At 50.9% G+C, this 19,586-nt stretch overlaps 1 protein-coding gene across 4 annotated transcripts in view; it reads right to left on the bottom strand.

Moving 5' to 3' along the window:
- Positions 1 to 19,586, bottom strand: part of PKNOX2 (PBX/knotted 1 homeobox 2) — a 289,146-nt gene that overhangs the window by 52,838 nt on the left and 216,722 nt on the right. For all 4 annotated transcript variants that reach the window (XM_065937335.1, XM_065937338.1, XM_065937336.1 and 1 more), the window contains one exon: positions 18,084 to 18,223. In XM_065937335.1, the coding sequence (XP_065793407.1) occupies positions 18,084 to 18,223 (140 nt within the window). The remainder of the gene's footprint in view (positions 1 to 18,083; positions 18,224 to 19,586) is intronic.

Genomic DNA, 19,586 nt, shown 5'->3' with positions numbered 1-19,586 from the left:
GAATGGGAGGAAGGATAGTTAGGGAGTTTGGGATGGACAGGTACACACTGCTGTGCTGAAAATGGATAACCAACAAGGACCTAATGTAGAACACTGGGGACTCTGCTCAGTGTTATGTGGCAGTCTGAATGGGAGGGAAGTTTGGGGGAGAATGGATACATGTACATGGATGGATGCGTCCCTTTGCTGTCCACTTGAAACTCTCACAACTTGTTACATTGGCTATAATACTGGAATACTAAACAAAAAGTTTAAAAAATGGCTGTTTTGCCTAGGACCTTGAATTTTTAACTCTAATTTTAATTTAAGTAGCAACATGTGGCTAGTGGCTGCCATATTGGAAAGCACAAGAAATCTTGAAGAGGAAAACCCACCACGCTTCTTCCAGCAGGAACACGTGATTAACCACGCCAAGAAGGAATGAACAGCCAGCCTACAGAGTGTTCGTAGGCAGATGGGGAACCCCGATGAGCCTGTCCCATCCTGGGATTCTAATAATTCTGGACAGAAAGGCAGACAGTGCTGAGACCCATCCACACCCAAACCCATACCTGCTGGTCATTCTACCCAAGCTCGGGGGCAGGGGGCACAGAGGGGAGGTGAACTCCTGTCTCTGATGAGCCGCCTGGCTTGGCAGAGTTGCGCCTGGACACTGCCGCCCTGACCCTGGGTTTGGGAGCTGATGCATAAACAGCTGGGCTCCAAGGCTGCAGGCTGGGTGGTAGCATGAAGAGGAAAAGGGTCACTATCTGAGGCTAGCCTGTCTGCAGCCTCCAGATTGCTGGAAGATCTATTTGGCCCCCTCAGGAAGCTGGTGGGAAGACAATGGGTTTGCTCAGCCAGCCGCTGAAGACAAAGAGAAAAGCAGGTGAAGGGGTTAAACTCCAGTCTAAGTCTTCATTTGCAGCCACTAATACCGCAGCATATTATAGTCTAATCTAACCTGATCCCAGTTTAATGCAAGATTCTCCTGGCCCTGAGTGGAATACCAAAGAAAGCCTCCGCGGCTGTGATTTAAGTAGAGCCCTGCAGTGGTTTAGCTGAGGGACATGAAAGGCAAATTCCAGACGGTGTTATGAATTATTGCGCCTTATGAACCTTCCTACTCTCAACAGATGCCTGCTGCCATTTAAACAGCCACTAGATCAATTAGGAATGAAAGGCACAAATCGACTCTGTACAAGGGCACTAAATTACCAGGAACTAATAATCCGCAGCATCGTGCCAGGTGGTGGGGGTGCAGCCCGCCCCCCCATCCCCACGGCAGCCGCTGGTCACTGCACGTTCCTTTCTCACGGGTTGGAAGGAGGGTGGGCAGCTGCTGGAAGGAGAGGGGATAGGGTGTGTGTGTGGGGGGGGTGGGTGGGTGTGGGTGTCTGTGCATTCATGTGCACCTGGGTTGAATGTAGGCTGTCAGCGAGAGCAAGTGTGAGTGGCGTGTCAGTGGACTGTCCTGGGCACTTTTATTTGTATGCACACATGGTGTTGTGTCTCTGAGGGACTATGCACATATGTGTTGTGTGCATGAAGCTGGGGTGCAGGGATCGTGTGCTGTGAATACACCGTGCATGTGCCCTGTATTATATGCAATATGTGTGTGCATGCTACATGTTATTTGTATGCAGTGTGTGTGCGAGCATCATGTGTTCTGTGTACACAGTGAGTGTGGCATGTAGGGTGGGGAAGAGGGAGCTGCCGTGGCTACATCTCCCAGCCACCAGCCTTGGGGCTGGGGTGGGGGCAGGAGGCGGGCTCCTCGGCCACTGTCCCGGCCCCTTTGGAGAGGAGAGTGGTCAGGGAGGGCCTCTCTGAGGATGTGGCATTTGGGTGAAGCCTCCAACGATGAAGAGGCACTCAGGCAAAGGTCTGAGGGAGGGGCGTTCCAAGCAAGAGAGGACCAAAGCACGTGGGATAGAAATGAGTGTGGCGTGGGTCTGGAACAAAGTCCAGGCGTGTGTGTGGCTAGAGTAAGGTAGGCGAATGGAAGGAGATGAAGTCCAAGAGGTGAACTTGCAGATCACAGGGCTCGTAGTGAAGTGGGCTTTCAGGGACTGGGGTGGAAGCTCTGTCCCTTCCACTGGGGGACAGTGTGCACCTTTAGGGCAGAGCTCTAGCACTGTTCCATCTTACAAACCTCTCACCAGGAGGGGTCAGATCTCCCTGCTGTGGGGTGTGTTTGTGTGTGTGTGTGAGAGAGAGAGAGGGAGAGAGACGAAGGCATACCCGGAAGTGTTTTCTATGACTTCTGTAAAGTCTCAGTAGAAGAAAACCTGCTTTCCATCCTGGTCCTGCAAGTGAAGTGAGCACCGTGGAGCCCAGAGCAGGCTTCCTGATGGCTGCCATGGCCCCTCTCCCCAGCCCCTCCTGGCCTGAGCAGCACTTTCAGCTCCCAAATCCTCCCTTCATATCCCACCCTCCCACCTCTGGGTGGAACACCCACCCTGTTGCCAGGATCCCTGAACCTAGGAGCTTGGATGACACCTGTGCTAACCCACAGCTTCTCATATGACCCCTGGGCAGGGTTGGTGGGTCTGCCTGTGGCTCCTCTGCTTATCCATCTGGATATTTCCATCACCCGGATGGCTACCTGCTAACCCCAAGTGTGGGGGCTGCTGAGACACTCTGGGCCCCAAGAAGCAAGCTCAGTTTCCCAACGACTCAGCTGTTTGTTCCATGGCTGCGTTGATGCCATGGGCATCTTGAAGGCTGTTCCCAGCCCACTCCGCAGCCCCTTCCCCAGTGGCCCATCCTACACCTGCCTAAGCATTGATTTCTATCTCTAAGTTACCCTCCAATGTCATCCCATAAAGTTGGGGAAGAGGCTAGAAGCCACCCTCCAGGAGTCCTTTCCAGTAGCCTTATTTTGGCCCTGGTGTGGAGGACACAGTGGCTAGGGCAGGGACCATGGGAGCTGGACACATTAGCCACCCAGGACATGAATGGCCAATCTGATCCAGGCATGGGATGGGGAAGAGGGATTTCCAGTTATGGGTGGGATACTGATGCTGCCATTCTTGACATTCCCTGAGCTTCACCCTCTCCAACTAGAAAATGAGTTTTAAGGAGTTTCACTTCCCACTGTCCAGATCTCACCCACTGTGGATCAGTACCCTTGAGAGGCTGGCAGCAGAAACGTGGAGACTTGGTCTCCAGTGCCCAGATGCTGACGATCGAGATGTGAAAGATGGCCATTAGGCTTTCTTTCCAAAGAGTCGAGGACACCTGACCTCCAGAAGAGCTCACCTTCCCCCTCCCTGATCCCTCTCCACTCTTCTCCCCGCGTTGCCTCCCGCCTGGCCGCCCCCTCCACCCCAATCTCTCTTAAGCCGTTCAAAATTTGGAGGAAATAAATCTCACCGCACTAATTCAGGGAGAGTTTGAGCCTCGTCGGTGCAGAACAAATAAAAGGAGTGAACCGGCATGACATTTTACTGCAGAAGAGAGGTCGTTTCCAGCCACTAATAAAAAGGATTTGACACAGACTAATAAAGAGAAATGAATTTCTCTAATGGCCTGATTTAGCACATTCAGCACTGTGCCTCTGCCTGGGTGCCGGGAGGGCGGGACGCCCCGAGTGCCGACAGAGCCGGGCACGGGGGACGAGAGATGATCTCAAATAAGATTTTATTATTTCTTTTCTCTTTTCTGAGTCCTCACCCCACCTCCCACCCCCACCCCACCTCCACCCACATCAGACCTCTCCCCAGGAGGATCTGAACCAAAAGCAAGCTCAAGATACGCGCTTCTTGCTAACGATCCAAAGAAATAAAGAACCCCTCTCCACAGACCCTCAGTCTTGTGCTAGCTTAAGAAGGTGATTAAACCGGATGTGTTGATTTCTACAGGGGTTTAAGCCATCATTTGGTTTAATTACTTCTGACATTTCTGCCTTGTTGTTTTTTCTACATCGCCCAAATTCGCCAGTCTAGAATGCCCAATTTGTGGCCAGGATGTGTGGGGTTGCCCCTGGGGGACACCCCACCTGCCATAAACTGGGCAGGATCTTGGCTGAGTCCTTTGCAGAATGGAATGTGACCCTCTCTCCAGCAGCAGAGAGGCCGAGACCCCCTCGGCAAAGCCCCAGATTTTCTTGAGAGCAAAGTGATCCAGGTCCTCCCCCCACTCCCCTGCACTGGACACACATTTCTGATGAATCTTCTGAGCACATCCTTGGGCAGCTGTGCATTTTATTCCTTCCTGTCTCAAGACAGATGTTCATAATGTAGATGGCCCGATAGATCTCACTAATATTTCCAAAGACCTTTTGGGATGGAGACCCTAACCTCCTTGGTAATTTTTATACTCACATCTAACTGAAAGTTCCCTTCTAAGGCTGAAGTTCATTGCCTTTTGCTAAAGGACTCAAGGAAAGACAAATAGACCTTTTTCTGCTTCCCTTCCTTCCTCCTTGGACAACCTGGATTTTTACAAGTTTTTTTTTTAACATTTCTTTCTTACTCAGAGGACCATAAACAGAGAAGCAGAGATAGGAAAAGAAAGAATGCAAAAATATAGAGCTTCAGTAGATAACTAACAAGGACCTACAGGACAGCATGGGGAATTACACTCAATATTTTGTAATAACCTATAAGAGGAAAGAATCTGAAAAAGAATATATATATAAAACTTAATCATTATGCTGTACAGCTGAAACTAACACAACACTGTAAGTCAACTATGCTTCAGTTTAAAAAGTTTTTTTGAATAGAGCTTTACAGAGGCTACAATGCAAAGAGCACAAGAGACCGAAAACAGATAGGTAGAGAGAAACAGAGCCCCATGGGCTGGGGGAGGGGAGATGATGGTCACATGCAGGGGCAGACATTAGCACTGAGCTCTCTTTCTGGGTGATAAACTTTGTGATTCACAGTCATGCCACTCCGTCACTTCTGAGCCTCTCAGCCATCCCTCCCCTTGTGACCTTGGCCAGAACTGCAGACCTCAATTACGGGTCCAGCCATGTGTGCGGCAGCCTGCCTGGCTGTCCACTCCCTGTCACTGACCTTGGAGCCTCCAGGCCTGTCCTGCAGCTCCTTCACAGCCCCGTCTCAGCGTTCACCCTCCCTGAGCCTCGGCTGCCGCCTCCGATGGGGATGGGGCGGGATGTCAGAGCCCCCAGGCACTTCCTAAGACTGGACCGTCCAGAGGAGGCAATGTAGAGCAGGAGAGGAAAATTTCCAGGTGGAGGTTTTTATTTTTATTCTATTTTTTTATTTTCTAAAGAATATTCATTTATTTATTTGGCTGCACTGGGTCTTTGCTGCGGCATGCGGGATCTTTAGTTATGGTAAATGGGATCTAATTCCCCAACCAGGGATCGAACCTTGAGCCCCTGTACTGGGAGCTCAGAGTCTTAGCTACTGGACCACCGGGGGAGTCCCGAAATGTGGAGGCTTATAGAGATGAGGCAGTGGGACTAGGGCCTGGTCAGGGTCAGACCTCTGCAGAGGGCATGAGTCACTGGCCAGAAAGGTGGGGTGAAGGAGGGCAAGCAGTGACATGACCGGCTCACCAGCCACCCAACCCAGTCTCCCACACAGTGGGGGTCTCAAGTTGCCGAAGGCCCACCACCCTGGAAACTCTACCCAGGGGCTGGCGTTGTGACCTTTTATTTCTAGTGCCCCATGTCAGAGGTAGCTGAGACCACAGAATCAGAGTCAGTAGCCTGGAGCCACTTTGCCGGAGGCCCCGCCCCTTTCCCGGGCCCCGCCCCTTTCCCTTTCACAGCCAGGAGGCCCATTACCAGCAGTCAGTCTGAGAAGTACAGAGACATCGCTCCTGGATGTTGATGAAGTAGAGTCAGCATCATCAGATGAGGCGCTTCTCAGCGTGGCCTCAGGTTTCTTTTCAGCACTAATTGAAGACTCAGAGGAATACGCGGTGGTTGGGCAGATAGCAGGTGGCCCCCGGCCCCCTGTACCTGTATCCCGCCCTTCACCAGCTCAGGCAAAGCAGGCTGTTCGTGCCCCTGCTGATCCTTCCACCTGAAATGCCTGTGCCTAGGTCTTTTTTAATAGCCTAGCTCAGAGTGCCAGCCCTAGTACCAAGGCTACCCGACTGATCTCTCCGCCAGATAAGTCATTGCTTCCTCTGAGTCGCCAGAGGAGTCGTGCTTGGGGGTGGGAGTTCTACTTTGACCTCACAAATTCAGTGGGCTGGGTGGTCTGAAACCAGCACAGTCTACAGAGACGGATAATTAGCTGTATGACTCTGGGGCAAGTGACTGAATGTCTCTGAGCCTCAGTTTCCTCTTTTATAGAAGGGGGATGATACCACCTACCACAGAGGTTATCGCAAGGAGAAAAGGAGAAAAGGTAGGATAGTGCAGAGTGGCTGGCACTTAGGAAGCTATCAATTAACACTTGTTCCACTTCCCTGGAATGGCGTGGGGGCACCTTTTTTTAATTCAGAGCAACGTCGATGCTATCCACTCCAATAAGTGTATAATTCCATCTCCACTGACTCATTTGGCAGGGAAACAAGCCCACGTGTCAATTCAAATAGAGGCAGAGAAAGAGGAGGAGGAGGAGAGGCAAAGTGTAACTCATCAGAACTCGAAACCCTCTTTTTAAACCAAAAAACACTGCTGGTAAGCATTTATTTTTCTTTCCCTTAGGACGATTGTTAAACTCGACTGACTACAGTTGTTTGTGCTCAGCCTTCTTCCTCACTCCATGGGGAGCTCCTCTGATCCACAATCTCGTTTTCTCTCTGAATTCCCCAGGGTCAAGCACACAGCCTGGCACACAGCAGAAGGTGGATAAATCTTTGATGAATCAATGCATGGGGACGAATGAATGAGTGACCACAGGCAGCAAGTGGGGGTTCTGAGACACAAGCCTAAAGTGCTCTTTGGGTTCAGAAGCCACTCACTCCTCTGAGGTACCCAGACCAGCTCTGGCCATCTGGCAGTTTCTAGTTGCTACAAAGGGACCCGCCTCCTCTGGGCTCTGCCGGCGGGGTGTGCAGGGTGGGGGCTGCCAGGGTCCCGGAGGCAGAGGAGCCAGTGTGAAGGAAGAGCTTAGCCAGCCCGCCTCCTCTCCTCCCCTCTCTTCCCCTCGAAGGACCAGATGGAGAGAGCAGAGCGGGGTGGGGGAGACCAAGCCAGCAGCTCCCGGTTGGATGTATTTTTACTTCAGGTGTGACGTGGAAACCATGCGGGTGTATTTTTAGTGCTGCCCAGTGGGCGGTGTGTTCGCCTGGGTTGCCTTGGAGAGGACTTCTTCATGTTGCTAAATTGGAATTGCATCTGCTGGGTTCCTGGGCTCCAACCAGCTCTCCTCCCCGCAGGTGGGCGGACAGGTCCGTCCCTGCAGAGGGTGGGGTTCGGGGCAGGCCAGAGTCTGCTGTGTCTCCAACCGTTCACACACACACACACACACACACACACACACACTCCTCCCTCCTGACACAGTAAAAAAAAAAAAAAGTGAAATCTCCACAAATTGACTGTTAAGGCTAGCCTACAAGGGCAAGAATACAAAGAATCTAAAACTTGAAACCTGTTAGGATCTGATGTCACAGTCCCTTCATTCTCGGCACCTGCCCCCACCCATTTTATTGAGAAATAACCGACTGTATCACTGTATCACTATACAGCATGATGGTTTGATTTATACAGATTGTGAAATGATCATCACAATAGGTTCAGCTCACACACATCTTCTCAGATAGATAAAAAGAGAAAAGGGAAAACATTTCTCCTGGTGATGAGAACTCTTAGAATTTACTCTCCTAGCTTTGCTGTATATGATACAGCAGTGTTAACCATAGTCATGGTGTTGTACATCACATCCCTCATAGTTGCTGTGTGTGTGCTCAGCCGTGTTGGACTCTTTGAGACCCCATGGACTGTAGCCCGCCAGGCTCCTCTGTCCATGGGATTTCCCAGGCAAGAATACTGCAGTGGGCTGCCATTTCCTCCTCCAGGGGATTCTCCTGACCCAGGGATTGAACCCACGTCTCTTGTGTCTCCTGCATTGGCAGGCAGATTCTTTACCACTGCGCCACCTGGGAAGTCCCATGTTACATCATTAGTACTTATTTATTTTATAAATGGAAGTTTGTGCCTTTCAACTACCCTCCAGGATTCCCCCCTACCTCTACTTTCTGCCTCTGGTAACCACTAATCTGATCTCTTTTGCTCTAAGCTATTTTTTATTTATTTTTTGGTTTTCACATATAAGTGAGATCACACAGAATTTGTCCTCCTTGGTGATGTATTTTACTTAGCATAATGCCTTCAAGATCCCTCCATGTTATCACAAATGGCAGGATTTCCTTCTTGTTGTTGTTCTTTTTTAAATGACTGAATAATATCTCATTGTGTGTATATATGCCACAACTGCTTTACCCACTCATCCATCGCTGGATACCTTGGTTATTTCTGTGCCTTGTCTATTATAAACAATGCTGCTCTGAACCTGGTGGGGGGTGCAGATATCTTCTCGAGTTAGTGTTTTCATTTCCTTTGGATCCCCAAAGTGGGATTACTGGATCTTATGGTCATTCTACTTTTAATTTTTTTGAGGATCCTCCATACTATTTTCTATAGTGGCTATGCCAATCTACAATCCCAACAACAGTTCATAAGGATTCCCTTTTCTCCAATCCTTACTATTATTAATCCTTGTTATCTCCTTTTTCATGTTCAGCCCCTTCATTTTAAGGGGAGGAAACTCAGGAAGAGAAAAAAATAGAAGTATCTTTCCTACAGTTAGGCAGCTACTAAGAGGCAACTTCTATCCAAGTCTCCAGAGATTCAACCAGTCCCCAACAAAAAAGCCCTGGGGAAAGAGATGCTGTGGGAAGGGGAACTCTATTTGCTTTGGTCACTGGTAGTGATACACCCATGCACATTTGATGGCAATTGGTAAGTCATATTTCATGTGCTTATTGCGCTGAAACATTCAATACTTTTTTTATTATTCCCACTTTACTGATTCGCAAACTGAGGTGCCATGTGGTTAAATAATTACATCATCAGGCTAATAAGTGATTGAGTTGAGATTTAAATCTCAGATATGTAGATGACACCACCCTTATGGCAGAAAGTGAAGAGGAACTAAAAAGCCTCTTGATGAAAGTGAAAGAGGAGAGTGAAAAAGTTGGGTTAAAGCTCAACATTCAGAAAACTAAGATCATGGCATCTGGTCCCATCACCTCATGGGAAATAGATAGGGAGACAGTGGAAACAGTGTCAGACTTTATTTTTTGGGGCTCCAAAATCACTGCAGATGGTGACTGCAGCCATGAAATTAAAAGACGCTTACTGCTTGGAAGGAAAGTTATGACCAACCTAGATAGTATATTAAAAAGCAGAGACATTATTTTGCCAACAAAGGTCCATCTAGTCAAGGCTATGATTTTTCCAGTGGTCATGCATGGATGTGAGAGTTGGACTGTGAAGAAAGCTGAGCGCTGAAAAGTTGATGCTTTTGAACTGTGGTGTTGGAGAAGACTCTTGAGAGTCCCTTGGATTGCAAGGAGATCCAACCAGTCCATCCTGAAGGAGATAAGTCCTGGGTGTTCATTGGAAGGCCTGATGCTGAAGCTGAAACTCCAATACTTTGGCCACCTCATGTGAAGAGTTAACTCATTGGAAAAGACCCTGATGCTTGGAGGGATTGGGGGCAGGAGGAGAAAGGGACGACAGAGGTTGAGATGGCTGGATGGCATCACTAACTTGATGGGCATGAGTTTGAGTAAACTCCAGGAGTTTGTGATGGACAGGGAGGCCTGGCGTGCTGCGATTCATGCGGTCGCAAAGAGTCGGACACGACTGAGCGACTGAACTGAACTGATCCAAACCCTAAACTTCGTGCTTTCTCCCCTCTCCCAGGTACCATTTTTGAACCATTATTAGAATCATTTCATCCTCCTCCCCTTTTTTCTCTACTGTCCTTGAGTCTTGTGTGTTCTAGGGTCACAGAACTGTGCTGTCAGACTTACCCTTTGAGCGTTAGGACCTTTGCAGCACAAGGGTGCCTCATCAAATGAGTTCCCAAAAGAACCTTTTCCCATAGTAATACTTCTGTGTGTTGGAGAAGGCTTTGACATTTTTATAGATCTTTCATTTTCTCATTTGATGCCTACTCTATGGAGCAGGGAAGCGTATCTGAAGAGGTTAAATGGGTTGCTCAGTGGTAGAGTCAGAACTTAGTCTGAAGTCTTAGTCTTACGTTCTTTTCACTTGACCGCAAAATGGGCCAGTGGCTTGGGAAAATCAGAACGTGGGGCTTAGTTAAAAGAAAGGCTAGGGACTTCCCTGGCAGTCCAGAAGTTAAGAACCCGCCTGCTAGTGCAGGGGGCAAGGGTTCGAGCCCTGGTCCAGGAAGATCCCACATGCTGCGCAGCAATTAAGCCTGCGTGCCTAGAACCCGTGCTCTGCAATAAGAGAAGCCCCCACAACGAGAAACCTGTGCACCACAATCAGAGAGTAGCCCCCGCTCACCAAAACTAGAGAAAAGCCCACGCACAGGAACTTATACACAGAGCAGCCAAAAATAAATGAATACACAATTTTTTTTTTTTTAAAAAGGAAGGGTTACATTAGCTTAGTCCATCCCTGGTAAGAAGCCACACGAGCCCTCAAAGCCCCAGCTTGCTGGCTCCCATCCCACCCCATTTGCATCAGCAGGAGGCCCAGTCACTGAAGGGGGCCTGATCCACAGTCACTACTCACAACTGTGGCCACCATTCATTGGGAGCCTTGCCTGTGCCAAGCACTGTCAGCTCTGAGCATTGGTTATCTCCTTTAATCCTAACAAAACCTTGTGAGAATACGTCACTGGGATTCGGGGCTTCTGGAGCTCTCATCCATGTGCCTGGTCTCGGGGAGTATCTGGACTTCTCAACTCTACCTAGTCCAGGTGGTGAGCTGTGGAAGCATTGAACACACCTGCTCCCGGGGCCAGGCAGCCGGCATCCCTGTGCCTGCCAGCAGCATGTGCGGAGGCTGGGCTCGGGGCGGGGGCCTTCAAGATGCTGGCAGGAAGGGCAGGGAGCAGGCGATGCCTGGCGCCTGGGGGAGAACTGAGCGAGGTTTGACTTTCAGCTTACGGCTCCGGCAGGATCACTCCCCTGACTGTAGTCAACAGCTGAGATGTTTTCTCGGATGCCAGTGAATCCAACTGCTTCCAAAAGCAAGGAGTGCCTGCTAGAGCCCCAGCCCATAAAACCCCGCCTGGAACATCTGCTCCCAGCAACTCGTCCGGAAGCATCTGGTCCTGACTCTTCGGTTTGGAATGGCTGAACTTCTACCCTCCTCCATCCTCAGGCCACCTCACCCAGCACGTTCCAGGAATGACCCAGCCCTCTGCCAGGGAAGGCACAGGGTTAAGCCCAGGGTCAACTCCCTGGAGACGAAACACCCTTTGGTCATAAGGTGGAAGAGTTCCCTCAAAGACACTTCAGCAGGAAGTGCCAGTTCCCAGGGTCCTGGCCAGGCAGCTGCTGAAGAGGACGGTCACACGGCAGCCAGACCCCCTGCCCAGCCTCAAGCCCTGGGGGGCTCCTGTCATCCCATCACGGACCTGGTACCAGGAGAGGCCTCTTGTCTACCATTTCCCTTGGGCTTCATCTCCCTTGGGAAAGCAGTCCAACACGCCCACATTGCACCATGGGCCAGGGGCTTTGCAGTCAATTCCACAAATACTTTTTTGAGCCCGTACCATGTGCCAAGTTTATACTCTAGCTACTTCCTACGCCTATTTTCCTCCCACTCACTGGACCGATCTATTCTAATTCAGAATCCCTCTTGGAACTTGACACGATGCTTACACATGGCGGAGCTCAATAAATGTTTAACCAAATTGCGGTGCGAACAGCTCTCAACTGGGAGCTCTTTCTTGCCTTGCTTCTTGCTGTCTCGCCTCTCAGCAGTCACCTTCTAGCCCTACCAACCCCTGTTTCATTTCCTCAAACATCTAATAGCAGCTAATGCGTGCAGCGCACTCTCTGAGTACCAGATCCTTCCTCCAGCACTCTATGGTATTATCTCACCTAATCCTCATGACCAGCCTAATGAGGAGAGGGCACTATTTTCAGTCCCATTTTACACATGAGGAAAGGTCCGGAAAGGTTTAGAGGCCAGTGGTGGAGACAGAATGGAAACCCAGGCAATCGAGGTCCCCAGGCCCTGTTCTGATGCCTGAATTTCATCTCCCTAAACACACAAGACACCTCACGTACTGAAAGGGCCAAAGGGACCTCGTTGGCCTCTCTGTTTAAAACACCCCCCTCTCGGGACTTCCCTGGCGGTCCAGCAGTTAAGAGTCTGCCTGCCAATGCAGGGGACACAAGTTCAATCCCTGGTCCTGGAAGATCCCACATGCCAAGGAGCAACTAAGTCCATGAGCCACAACTCTTGAGACTGCACGCCTTGAGCCCATGCTCTGCAACAAGAGGAGCCCAAGTGCCGAAACTATAGCCGCAACTAGAGAAAGTCCGTGCCCAGCAACAAAGACCCAGCGCAGCAAAAATAAATAAATAATAAAAAATGTTTTAAAAAGAAGTAGTTTCACCATTAAAAATAGAAACAACCCACCTTCCCTCCATCCCATGCAACCAACACTGATCTGTGTATTAGATATCATAACATCATCTCATTTTAGTCTAGTTATGACTATGTCCTTTTTTATGGCTGAGAAAACAGGCTCAGAGAAACTAACTTGCGCAAGCTGGCTGAATTAATCATCGCTACATCCATTTCTAGAGCTTGTCCTGCCACCCAGCATGGTTGTTCTATGACCTCTGCCCCTCTAGCTACAGACGATCAGGACCAACCCTGAACTTCAGTGACCTTTCAAGGGACAGTCTCAAGGGAATGACCTGCCCACTGCCCTATTCTGATCTTTCCCTAAACAAGAGTGGAGTCTAGAGTGATCTAGTCTGCGTGTGACAGGACAAATGGATTACAAACAAGTCTTTAGGAATGAGTATTGCTTTCACTGCACTAGAAGTGGACTTCAGCATGAGCTGTCTAGGGCAAGGTCCCACGTGGGCAGAAACTCTGAGCGTGGTTTACAGAGAGATGAGAGTGACAGGAAGAACGAAAAACACTACATGGACAGGCCGAGACTGATGGCTGAGACACTCAAGAGGAGGCAGAAGACTGGTCTTGATGACAGGTTTCTGGAGCTGCAGCAAAGGAGCTCATTAACGGAGAGACCAGGAAACGTTTGGAATCTCCTTGGGGAATATGGGAAAGTTGGGGCTTTGCTCAAGCAGATGCTGAGAGCTGGATGGAGCTGGATAGATTCTATGAAGGAGAAGACTCACTGCGTTGGGGTTGAGGGGAAAGATCACAATTGCAGACACTTAGAAGGCATTCCAGGACTTCCCAGGTGGTGCCAGTGATAAAGAACCTGCCTGCCAATGTAGGAGACATTAGAGATACAGGTTTGATCCCTGGGTCTGGAAGATCCCCTGCAGGAGGAAATAGCAACCCACTCCAGTATTCTTGCCTGGAGAATCCCAAGGACAAAGGAGCCTGGCTAAAGTTCATATGATTGCAAAGAGTCGGAGACGACTGAAGTGATTTAACACACACACACACACACACAGAAAGCATTCATTCTCTGCTAGGTCTTGTTCTAAGGATTGATTTGCAAGAGAGACCATTTCAGATTTGAAACTGAGGAGTGGACCAGATAGGACCTAGGAGTGCAGAACTGTGGCTAATCCATCCCGTACAATCAGTTATTAAGGAGCTGGTAAAACTGGGTACCTGTAACTTGGCTCCTGTGTGGGGTTTGTACTTGAGGCTGGTGGGAGACATCTGTATGCTTCTCTTCCCAGCTATGTCATGCACCATCACACCGTAGCTTGAAAAGGGCCATGGTGGATGCAGTCACGCCATGGAGATTGACGGATGTTACAGTGAGGGCTCTCCCGGTCCCTCTTCCCCCAGGACCAGTTTGCCAGCACCCCAACCTAGAACCCTGAAATATGTCCAGTCCTTCCTCGCCTGTTTAAGGAATCCACTCAACCAGCTCTGATTTAGTACACGCTCGCCCAGGCTGCAGGCTCTAAGGTGTTGTGTGAGGCACTGGGGATAAATCAATGAAAACACATAGACCCCGTCTTCACGGAGGTAACGATCTAGCAGTGGAAACAGAACTAATATTAACACAGTCCATTCAGTTGCGAGTAACGCCACAAAGGAGAAATATAGGGCCCTGCAGCCCCCTCTCCCTGCCCATCTGATTCGCAACTCAGTTCCCTGGCATTTTTCGTGGTGGAATTGCCCCCACTCTTCTCTCACTGTTCCTACCTCTAGCCCAGCACTTCCTGTCACTAGCAGGTAACTTCTGCTGTGCCTGGTGGGCCTCTTCCCCAGTCCTCAGACAGGATTTCAGCCTAAGCGGCAGGAACCCAGCCTTAGCAGGATGGTCTTAGCAGAGTCCCCCTCCTCCCCACCGCACCTGGCCGGGCCCAGCTCCTGCCACTCTTCTACTCCCCAGGACATCATGGTTTCCATGGGAACCCACTTACTTCAAAGGGGAACCAAGGAGACTGCAGGGGAGGAGGGAGAGTGAAGGCCGGATTAACCTCACCCTCTTGGCCCGTCTCTGTGGTTGCTGGCAAGCCAAGCCCCAGGTTCCCAACCACCTAACACCATCCAGCCCACAGCCCACACTGGAGGAGGGGGCGGGGAGGTGTGGTCCAAGCTACATTTTAACTTCTTGTGAGGCGGGCCTGGGGAAGGAGATTTTTGAGCTGGGTCCAAACCTGTGGTCCCCACTCCACGGGGCCTCCCCTCCACAGACCCAGGCTCGGCATTGCTCACGGGCCACAAACACAATTACCCGCGATGTGCATCTAATCATGGGATCTGCTTGGATTAGACTGCAATCATTAATCTGAGCCCGAGCTCCTGGTTGCCTTGCTGATTAGCCCAGATGATGCTCTGGTATGATCCAATTAAAGACAGGCTCTGCCTCCCCTCTCCCCTGCCACACACACACACACTCACACACACACACACACACACACACACACACACACACACACACACACATACACACACCCAGCTTCCACATCAGAAGGAACCAGTACATTTCATTAACACATCCTCATACACAAATAAAGCGTCCGGGCACTGACCGGCTCCCTCCAAGACCTGGGCAGGGAGGGGCCTCCCCCACACCCCCATTCTTCTATGGACCTGGGAGGGGCCTTGGAGGGGGCTCCCAAAAGTCAGAGCCGGGCACTAATCTCCGTGAAAAGGGTCTGGTTACATTTATTGACATGAAATGCCGACTCCCTGATGTGCTCTGGAGCGGCCGGCTGCCCCAGGCAGGCAAATCTAATTAGAATTACCCGACCCTGCAGGAGTCGGGGGGCCCCCTCCTCCTCCCTGCCCCGCCCCCAACAAGGGCTATAGAGGGGGCGACTGGCACTAATGGGAGAGGTGTGGTTGTGGGAGACAGACACCCTGGGGCCCTGGGGCAGGCAGGGCTGCAGAGGAAAGAACCGGGCAAGGATGCTGACATCCGTCTGCTCGGTAGTCCTGAGAGGCTGGGCGGCCATGTTTGGCTGGTTCTTTGGTGGCATCCGCTTGGGGTTTCTTCTTCACCTTCAGACAGTTGCAGAGATTATTGTGCAAATGCCACGGGCTGTGAGGGGACCCGCCCCGCAAAGGTGAGACGTGTTGGTTGAAGGACCATCTGGGCCTCCGTGCATCAGGTGATGCCATGATGGACAGTGGGAGGCAGCCCACTTCCTGGCTGGGCCTGGGTAGTGCATGACCCTGGGGTCTTGGGAAGGGTTATGGAGCATGGGGGTCCCATTGGTGGGACATAGAGAACCGTCTGCTTCGTGCCAGATGTGCAGCCGGGCGCGGACACGAGTTGTCTCATTATTCTTGCCGAACCAGTGATTAGGTTCTATCGTGAAACCGATGCTGAGATGAGTACCAGGAGGAGGGAGGACTTGAGTCTAGGTTTCCAGAAGCTTTACAACACACCAGTAATTGGGGGTCTTTCTAGACTAGGATCGGTGCTCGCTACATGCCCTTGCCCCCTGGAGTCTGGGAAGGGGTCAGGGACCCATCTGCAGTGGGCATGTGAATCACCCGGGATCTCATCAAAGAGCAGAACAGGAATCCCGAGGTCGAGCGAGGCCTGAGAGTCAGTGTCTCCAAACAGCTCCCAGGGGCTGCGATGCTGCCAGTCCGGACCGCACTTGGAGCATGTCGATCACTATCTAAATGAGGTGTGATGACTGTGGCCCATTCCATTTAAGAGGCCATGTCGCTCCCCTGTCCCTGCTTCTGTTCCCCACAAGACACAAGCCCACCACACAGGTGAACTTATAGACCCCGTGCAGCCTGGGGTCCCCACACCCAGCTGGGAACTCACCAGGCTCTCCTCTGCCTGGAAGCCCCCACCCCTCCCATTTCTCCTCCTGCTGAGCAGTCTTACTCAGGTTTCAAGATCAAGCTTGAATATTGCCTCCCCGTTGAAGCTGTCTCTGTTAAAGCTCTGACCACTCTGTGCTGGTTTCTTGTTCTCGTTTTCAGAGAGTCTGACAAGAGCCCACCCGTTACCTTTATCATTCACCCTCTTTCCCCTGCGCCCAGCACAGCACTAGTAACAGCAAGGATTCAAAGCCAAGGTGACGGGAGGACAGGAGTACTCACTGGTCTGTGTTGGGGGAGGGGGAGCTGGGGTCCTTCTCAGGGTCTCTGATTGTCCCCGTGACACCAGATCCAGGCATTCTTCAGAGCCCAAGGCAGAGGTCTCTATGCATAGGAGCTGGGCCTGGCCTGTGTGTGTGTGTCTGGTGGTAGGGGGGTGGTCCTTGGGAGGCAGGCACTGTGTTATCCAGGCCCAGGAAGAACCTCGAGTCAGGATCTAGGGATCAGGGCCCATTGCTCTGGACTCCCAACTGTTGGCATTAAAGGCATTCAGCCCATCTGAGGGAGTACAGGTAGAGCCACGGATAATTATGATAACAGCAAAAATTACGACCATCACCACAAAGCCACTGTCAGGACTGGGGGCAGGGAGTAGGGTGGGGGATGGTGAGGAAGGACTCAGTCCTCCGATTCCCCCTGGGTGGGCCGTCCGAGAGCGGGTGGTCTTAGCGCGCACTGCAGGGCTCGCCCAGTGCAGGTCATTGGTGCTGATGCTCATGGCCGTACGTGCCCACACGAGTGAATGCGACACGGGCTGGACCTCAGTACTGATGCCTCCATTCTTGGGCATCTTTTCTTAGTGATGTGGGCTCCCCATGGATAAGTGATGACTGAAATCCCTGCCAGGGCCTCATCAGATCTGCCTTCCGAGGGCTGCATCTTCACCTCACCCACGTACATAAGACAGGCCGGAAAGCCCCTGAGCCCCTCCCGCCCTCTGCAACAATCAGGACCCAGCCCTGGGTGCCAGGGGCTAATGCAGACTAAAACGAGACAAGCGGGCTGCTCCCTGCAAACGGCCGCTCTCGGGGAGGGTGTCAGAACCTCTACCATCACGTACAACCTCTACTGCTGAAAACCAGAGTCGACCGTGAATCACAGCATGGGCCAAGCGGTAGCTGCATTAGATTCATCTGGAATGCTTATTAAAAATTCATGTCCTCTTCCTGCAGCTTGACCTACTGATTCAGCATTTCCGAGCACAGAGTCCAGCTACGCGTGTTCTAACAAGCCTCCCAGCGGCTTTCAGGTGGACTCAAGTTTGCTCACGACCGAGTCCTGGATGGTGCGTGTTGGAGTGAAGGTGACAATGGGCACTGGGGCCGGGACAGTCCTGACGCAGCTCTGAGCGGTGGTGGGGGTGGGGGCGTTCTGATGCTCATCGGGACTCATCTCCCCAGCTGGCGGGGGAGGGCCCCTCCTGGAAGACATAGCCCAGGCAGCATTTCCCTCCCTGGATGATTCCAGGAATCTGGAGCCCACCCTGCATGGCCAGCTGAGGGCTCTCTGGGTGATTTCAGAGGGAAGCGGGGAGAGAACAGCCCTGGCTCCTGGCTTCCATGAGCCCACCCTCGGGCCAGCACTCTCATCTCTCATGGCTGAGCTGGGCCTGAGGCTACCTGGGGGCTTCTGAGTGTGGTCTGGCCGGAGTGTCTCCTACCTGTACACAGCGCGCTTGTCGGCCTCCAGCTGGGCCTGGGGGTCAATGGGGGCGGTTGGCACGGGCGTGCTGGCAGCAGCCGAGGGCGTGGAGATGTGGACAGCCTGGGCCTTAGAGGGGGCTTGAGCGGTCGCCGTCATCTGCAGAGACAAGAGAGAGGAGGTGTGGGTTAGTGGGCCAGGACCACTGGTTCCCCGGCCGGAACCGTGAGGTCTACCTCGTCCCGTGTTGTGTGTGGATAAGAGAAAGTGGACAGAGTAATGTGAGCTTATAATGAGCACCCATGCGTCCATGTGCTACAGTGGGCAGAGAGAAGGCGTTTCTTCAAAGCAGAAAGTTCTGGAGAATGAAAAGTTCTGGACCATCCAAAACCAAGTGATGCTGAAGTGAGCTCACTTTAAAAGCCATAGTTCTTAATGCAAATTAAGATGGTGGCCTCTGCCCAGAAGCTGGGGGAAAAAAAAAAACGAATGATGAGCCCTTTAAATTTCGCTTACGAGTCACTTGGGCTGAACTGAGCAGTACTGCGTTTGATTCTATGACTTTGGAAGGCAGGAAAAAATTAGCTGAGTCAGTTCTCAATTGGGCAAAGATTTATTCCATTTAACGTAAGCCAGAGGTAACTGTTTTAATGGTTTTGATTGATAACTGAGTGTTCTGCAAATTTTGGTTTACCTGGGCACTTGAAGATAAGCAGGTTTTAGTGGACAATGAGCAGATTTCTGTTCTCAACTCTAACGAATATCTAGAGTAGTAGTTTTCCTCCTATGTTACATGCCTTGGAAGGTGTCCCACGTTTATGTCAATCAGAGCACCTTTTAAAAATATATTGGACTTCCTGTATAAGATCTCATTTGAAGAAATGATTAAATGGCTTTAAATTTTTTGGCAACAATCATTACAGAACTTAATGCTTTTATTTTCTCTGATTAAATGGATCCCTGAAACATCATGTGTGGTGATAAGCCTCAACTGTTCCCTTCCTCCAGCCCATCTACAGTGCCTCACAGCTCTCATCCCCTCTGCTCTTGGGACCTGACATCCTTGTCTGCCTCTCGAGATAACACTTTGTTCACCCCTTCATCCCCAGCACGCAATTGGCACAGAGTGAATGCTTGGTTATGTGTTGAGAAGATGAATGAGGGAATAAAGAGTGAACACACCTTGAAAAAATCAGATGTTTTACAGCTGGAAAGCTCATCATATGGTCTAGGTCCCTGTTTTCTAAAAGAGAGTATGGTATTTCCACGAATTCATTATTGGTGGTGCCAGCGGCCCCCAAACACTCGCTGTCTCAGTTTCTTCATTAGATCTGTCAGATGCCACATCTTCAGGGTAAAATACAGTCCCTCTGCCCCTTTCTCTCCCCTGGCTCTGCCTCATTTCACAGCCCTTATCATTTCCCTGTATTTCACAACCCTTGGACTAGACACTACACTACTTGCTATTTTCTCTCCCACCTCCAACTCAAATTTAAGCTCAAAGAGGGCTGATTAACAGTTG

This window comes from Muntiacus reevesi, chromosome 5, assembly GCF_963930625.1.
Source record: "Muntiacus reevesi chromosome 5, mMunRee1.1, whole genome shotgun sequence".
In the NCBI taxonomy this organism is placed as follows: domain Eukaryota; kingdom Metazoa; phylum Chordata; class Mammalia; order Artiodactyla; family Cervidae; genus Muntiacus; species Muntiacus reevesi.
This window is presented reverse-complemented; position numbering and strand designations above follow the sequence as displayed.